Raw genomic sequence first — 6000 nt, 5'->3', positions numbered from 1 at the left:
GACTCCCTTGAAATCGAAACAATTAATCGGTTCCAGGGGGCTTGAAATTCCATGGAGAATCTGATGCCCTCCGCGTTGCATTTTTTGGAGGACTTATTGTCCGGCCGATTTATGAGCGGCTGCCTGGCTCGGCGCGAGCGAGACCATCCGTTTCTCCATCCACGCGACCGCCTCTTGTTCCACGGAGATGAAAATGGAGTAATGCCGGGAGCGATTCTGTGATTTACCGTGGACCAACAGCCAGAAAGGGATTCAGCACACGTATTGTGAACCGTGTGCAGAGGCCTTCTTCTTCTTGTTCTTCTTCTTCTGCTTCTTCTTCTTCTTGTTCTTCTTTCTGCCGTTCCTGCCGGCTGGAATCTCTGGAAATGCCACTGTGATTTGTGCGACCGGTTACCGTTTCCATTTGCATATACCTATCGGCTCTTTCGTACATTGTTATCTTCGTTGCCACGTGATTCTCTGGTCTAATAGCCTGACATGAAGTAATCCCGGTAGTCGTTTCCTCTATTTCGTGGAACGTTAGGTAGACGTGTTTGGTCATCAGCTGCCTGTGTAGTTAATCGATTTTTCACCCTGTTCACACTGAAGGTGGTTTCCCATCATCGTTCCTGGATTTTCTTTTTTCTTGTTTTAATTACATTCGTGCGTGCGTGAGGATAATACAAGATTGATCTACGATCTCTCGAAAAAGCATCTGGTGAAAGTGGTATTTGATTAGACAATGGTGTCATTTAAACGAAAGTTCCTAATTGTCAAGAATTTTTATAATTATTTAACGAAAAATATTTTACAACACCATCACCATCCTCAAATTTCACAAATCCACAAGTACCACCTTCTCCAGTTGTTAAATTTGCAAGTCTTTCCGTATTTAAACTCACGTATATTAATCTTCTAAATAATTTTTGTAATAATCCAGATAAATTATACAAGACCGTACTCTAATACTCTTGGACAGTAATGTTACCAACCTGACAAGTGTATCATAATTACCAATGTCTAGAATAAGAAAACGTATACATGAAATCTTGCAAAGCGTTCTGGTATACTTGGCATTATAGTATAAATAGTGTTTACGTTGAGCCAGCTTTTTTCTTTTGTTACTGATGTGATTACAGTGAGGACGCTGGGCGTAGCGGCGACGAAATGAAGCATGCAGCATGCGTGGTAGCGGTGTCACGGCTGCGCGGTCCTGCCTTCAACCCCTGGTGTCCGCCAGCCGCTACCTCGCCGTGCAAGCCCTTCCCGGTGATCCTCTTTACTTCGTCGTTGAGGTGAGTACGAGTTACATTATTAAACGGAGGGGAATAATTCATGACGACAATGCATATTCAAGATGCGACGTGTATAACCGTTTCCATCTTGTTCCGTTACACATGGTAATTCCGAGTCATGTATTTTCCATAGAACTCCGGCATTATCTTCTAATGAGAAACAATAACGTTGACGCAGGTAGCTCGTATAGATTCCAAGACGACCATCATTTTTCTGGCCGACGATGATGTTTTCCCCTCGCATGCGTATCGCTTTACACCGGAGAAATAATGGTAGATATCGTTTGATATATTCGAGAAGCATTTTATGAATATTATTAATACCGAGATTTGAATTATTTATAACCCACAGGGTATTCTTTATGCTACTGCGGAAATTTTGTTGGCATATTTTACGGCTAAAAATAACGCATAAATGTTATATAAATATAGATTCACAAGCGGTTTACTAAAACTTTATTACGAGGATATTAAACGATACGACACGATGATAACGATAAAAGGGTTACTCTTGATAAAATTAAACGCGAGGGCAGTGTGGTGCAAAAATTCGTAATAGGCTTAGCAGTATGTACGTACGTTAATATTAGCCTGGTATCTGTACGGTGGTACTTGGTAGAAAATATATACAAACAGTGTTTCTTTCATAAATCAATAGCTTTTTATCCCCGATATACACGTGTACCAAGGTAAACCTTGTACACAAATCTCAACGTATCTGTCAATAAATCTTTCCCAGGCGAACGAAATGAAAAATAAAGAGAAACGTTTTACAGAACGCGTTATAAAACCCATATATAAAATATCGCATTATCTGCTCTACAAACAAGTTGAATAAACTATAGAATAAGCACCGTAGACATACGATGTTCTATGGAACACGCGAGTATTCTTTTCTCTCGCGCAATGAAATTCTAACCTATACGTCGCGTAAACACGTTGCGTCACTCGTTGCGTCGCGCCTCTCGCGGCGAGTTGGGAACTAAAACGACCCGGTTTTTTCGAAAGGGAAGCGTGTACCATCGTGTTCCATCCTGCGTCTCGTGCAGAAACGTGCAACATGCTCGCGAAATACCAGAGTTTATCGGAACATGTGCATCGCGATGTCGAGGGCACGCCCGGATTTTCTAATCGTGGAATGCGATTAGTTACATCCGCGGCGCGCGTGGGCGTGCGAGAGCGGAATAACCGATGCGAGAGAAACCGGCGTATAGTATAGTCGATATATTAAGGCGTGCGAAGGTACATGCACCTGCCTTGTCCTCCCTAAGAGTCATTTACAACCGGCAGGCTGCGGGAGTGAAGAGGAACGCCCGGTACTATGTAGAATGGCTAATTGAAAAAGTTTCTGGCTCGGTTAGTTTGTAACGTAGCACCGTACTCTACAGGGTGTTTCAGAGTTATGGGTTAATCAGGTAGCGGCTGGTAGGGGATAACGAGCGAGGGATATTTTATTTGATAAATGTACAGGGTGAGTCCGATAACTGGACTACGTTAAATTATTCTAGATATAAATTACGATGAATTATTGCAGAATATTATACGAGGAAAGGTTTTGATGAAGTTCACGTGGTATATATAGCGGAATATATTATTTTCCTACTTTATTGGGATATCAATATTCTTTTCATAGAATCTGTAAAATTTGTTTTCGTAATTGGCAGCAATATTGGGAGCTGGATTTTAAAAAGTGAGGTTAGGAAGGTTCGATATTTAAGAATTAAAATTTTATATATTATAATTAACGCATTTATATTATTCGTGTATTTTATGTTATCTTCATTAAAAATTTTGCAATTAACGATATTGAATATTGTTAAAATTTAAGTAAGAAAAATAGCATTTCGAAAGTAATAGGTTTTGCAGTGTCTCTTGTTAAACAATAATATAAATTCGAGCGTGTGTTTGTTATACGTTTATCGAGTCTTTTATTATCTATCTGGTCGATATTCAATTTTGAAACGCTCTATATAATTCTTCTCGTCGCGCGATTGAATCGTTGCCCGGAGGATTTACTTTAGAATTTTGAGCAGAAGAGTCGGACATGAGCTGAGATGCAAACAATGCCAATAGAGAGTCTAGAACAACATCGTAGTACGAGAATTCTCAGCCACGGTGTTTTGCACGTTTGTTCCCGCTAACGAGACGCGAAACGCTCGACTTGGTTCACGTTTCGCCGCGCACGTGCGAGGCTTAATATATTTGTAAGGGTTACCAAATGTTCAACCAAGTAGTTTACCTTATTGCTACAAAAACGCGAGATGCGATTAAAAAACGTCCGGGGTATGTACATACAATACAAAATTCTACTTTTGCTTATCAAAAGTAGAATTAGTTACAGTATTCTAAAGTCTGATAATCATTAATTTTTTTAATTTAATTAAATTAATTTTAAAATTAATGAAATTAATTTTAATTAAATTAGAAGATTTCTGGGGAATTTGGTACTTTTTGATTAAACTAGTTTAATATTATTCTGAAATTATTTTTGATAGGTGCATTTAACAAATTTCTGTCCACGAATTATATTCTTATTATTAAAAACCTGAACGTTCCTCGATCTCATTAATCCCTTAAACACCATAAAATTTTTATACTCTAAAATTTTCGAGGTGAATAAAAAGGGTTAATAAAAATCTCTAATGTGAGTTAGTAATCAAAAAATTACTCGTTGGTTGGTTTTGATATCGATAAACGTCTCTCGCACACGACGGGTCGTCGAGAAACGAATTCGGAAACGAAGAAATTATTCACACGATTTCACGTCTGACAGATACTCGGAACATTACGTGTCTCATAATCCTGTCCCAACCCCATCTTTTTGCCGGTTCACGGTAGAACGCGTGCCATCGTAAATTTTTCAACGCTCGTGAAAAATGAGTGATCTCGTTTGGTGGCGCGCGTTTATCAAGAACGGGCCACGGTGTATACACGCGCGATTCATCATCGTTCCGAGAGAGTTGTGATTGCAGTTAAAAGAGTTGTTGCCGATTAAATCTGTCGGAATAAAGGCTGGTTTTGATAGCGCGTTTTATTTAACGATTCGTAAGACACACGATTATATCGCGGCGTTTAGCCGTCGACATGACTGATGCACCTCACGTAAATAACCACTTGTAAATTCCATCCTTTCTTTTCACCTTTCTCCGTTCCCTTTTATCGTTCGCTCGTCACCGCGTTTAATCTCCGATCTCGCCGCGCGCCATTTTCAAATTGCGCGCTCCCTGCCGCGCGCCATTTTCAAATTACGCGCTGCTTGCCGCCGCGTCCGCGCGACCTTATCGGCCGGATTATTATGCTTCTTCCGCACGTTTCTCGGGAATAAGTGTTTCCTTTGGCCAGTTTTTACACGAAACAACGGATTTCATTGATTAAAAGTTCGCCTGCGCGATGTTTTGCCAGAGATCGGACATTTCCTAATGGCGCTTCTGTAACGAGCTCATTAGCGCGAGTCCATGTTTTTCGCAAATGGGGAGGAAGCAACCTTGTTTGCGTTCGTCGTCTTCTGCTCACGACATTTCCCATGACACTGTGTGAAAAAACTATCTTATCGATTTTTTCTTTTTTTTCTGTCTCCCATTTTTCCTTTTTTTCTCTCTCTCTCTTTGTTCTGTTTGCCAAGCGAAACTTCCTCTCACGTCCGCCCTTTTTCGCGCGGCTCAAGCTTCTCCATGCTGTTCCACATAGGAAAGAAGCTGTAATTGATTGGATTTCTTGTCGATTTGCTGTGAAATGTACAGTGGGTGGATAGAGATTGATTTTGTGCTTGGCTCGTCTGCGAATTGTGTTTTGTTGCGAATCCGATTGTCCGTGTAAGGAATGTACACATATACAGAGTGTCCCGTTTAAATCGAACGTGTAAATAATTTCCGATACTATATCGGAGGTATAGAAAAATATCCAAAGGGTGTTTAAATTGTTTCAAGATGCATACTCGACGATAGTAAAATGAGGATACAATTTTTCAAGGTCATCTTGAAGGGTGTTTCAAACTCGCTATCACTTTTTGTTCCCTGGAGGATGCTCTTAAAATCCCGAAGGAACTTTTCCAAAAATGGCCTTTCTTTTAACATCCTTTGCTTTTCGTTCTCGTAAAGATTCTCGTGGTAGAAGGATCGCGTGGCGGTCGGGCGAAGGCGGTGGTAAAGCGTTTCAATGGCAAGGTTTCCGCAACAAAGTCGATTTGCTCGTTCGAGGCTATTGCCTGTTCGCGTCGTTAGACAAACCATCTGCACGGAGCGTACACGCGGTTACGGGCACGCCGGCAGCGTTCTAGCGCACCTTCTCACACGATACCATCTCCCTAATTATAGCCAGGCTCATTTGTAACGACGAATCTGAATTCCCGGTTGCCAAGGAAATTCCTCGTTCTGCCTGCGTGGCCCCGCCGTTCGCCTGCTGTGAAATCAACGGACTGAGATTCTAGCCTCGTTACGCCGATCAACTGAAAGTACTCGGCTGTACTTATTAAGCTCTGATGCGCAGGGCGAGGCCCGTGATGAGCCAACGTGTCCGTAAATATCGATAGCCCCGGAAAAGAGTTCCTTTCGGACTGTTCGAAAATATTTTCGAATTTCGCTAGTTAATCCACATTGCCCGGGAAAATGCTATTTCAAATCGTGAATGGGAAATAGATATTTTTGTTTACATCGTGGATGTATATTTATCTGATGTATGAAAGAAGAGAGGGCAAATGAGAGAGTAGTGGGATAGGTCAGTTGCG

General features: G+C 41.2%; 1 protein-coding gene across 2 annotated transcripts in view; it reads left to right on the top strand.

The window, feature by feature from the left end:
* Positions 1 to 1131: 1131 nt before the first annotated feature.
* The window catches only part of LOC108551873 (protein expanded), a 56544-nt gene continuing 51675 nt past the window's right edge, over positions 1132 to 6000 (top strand). For both annotated transcript variants that reach the window (XM_017906218.1, XM_017906217.1), the window contains exon 1: positions 1132 to 1277. In XM_017906218.1, coding sequence (XP_017761707.1) covers positions 1164 to 1277 — 114 coding nt within the window. In that variant the 5' untranslated portion in view covers positions 1132 to 1163. The remainder of the gene's footprint in view (positions 1278 to 6000) is intronic.

The sequence above is a fragment of the Eufriesea mexicana genome, unplaced genomic scaffold, assembly GCF_001483705.2.
Source record: "Eufriesea mexicana isolate 0111107269 unplaced genomic scaffold, ASM148370v2 scaffold5190, whole genome shotgun sequence".
NCBI classification, from domain to species: Eukaryota; Metazoa; Arthropoda; class Insecta; order Hymenoptera; family Apidae; genus Eufriesea; species Eufriesea mexicana.
The sequence above is the reverse complement of the archived record's forward strand: the minus strand, read 5'-3'. Positions and strand labels throughout refer to the sequence as shown.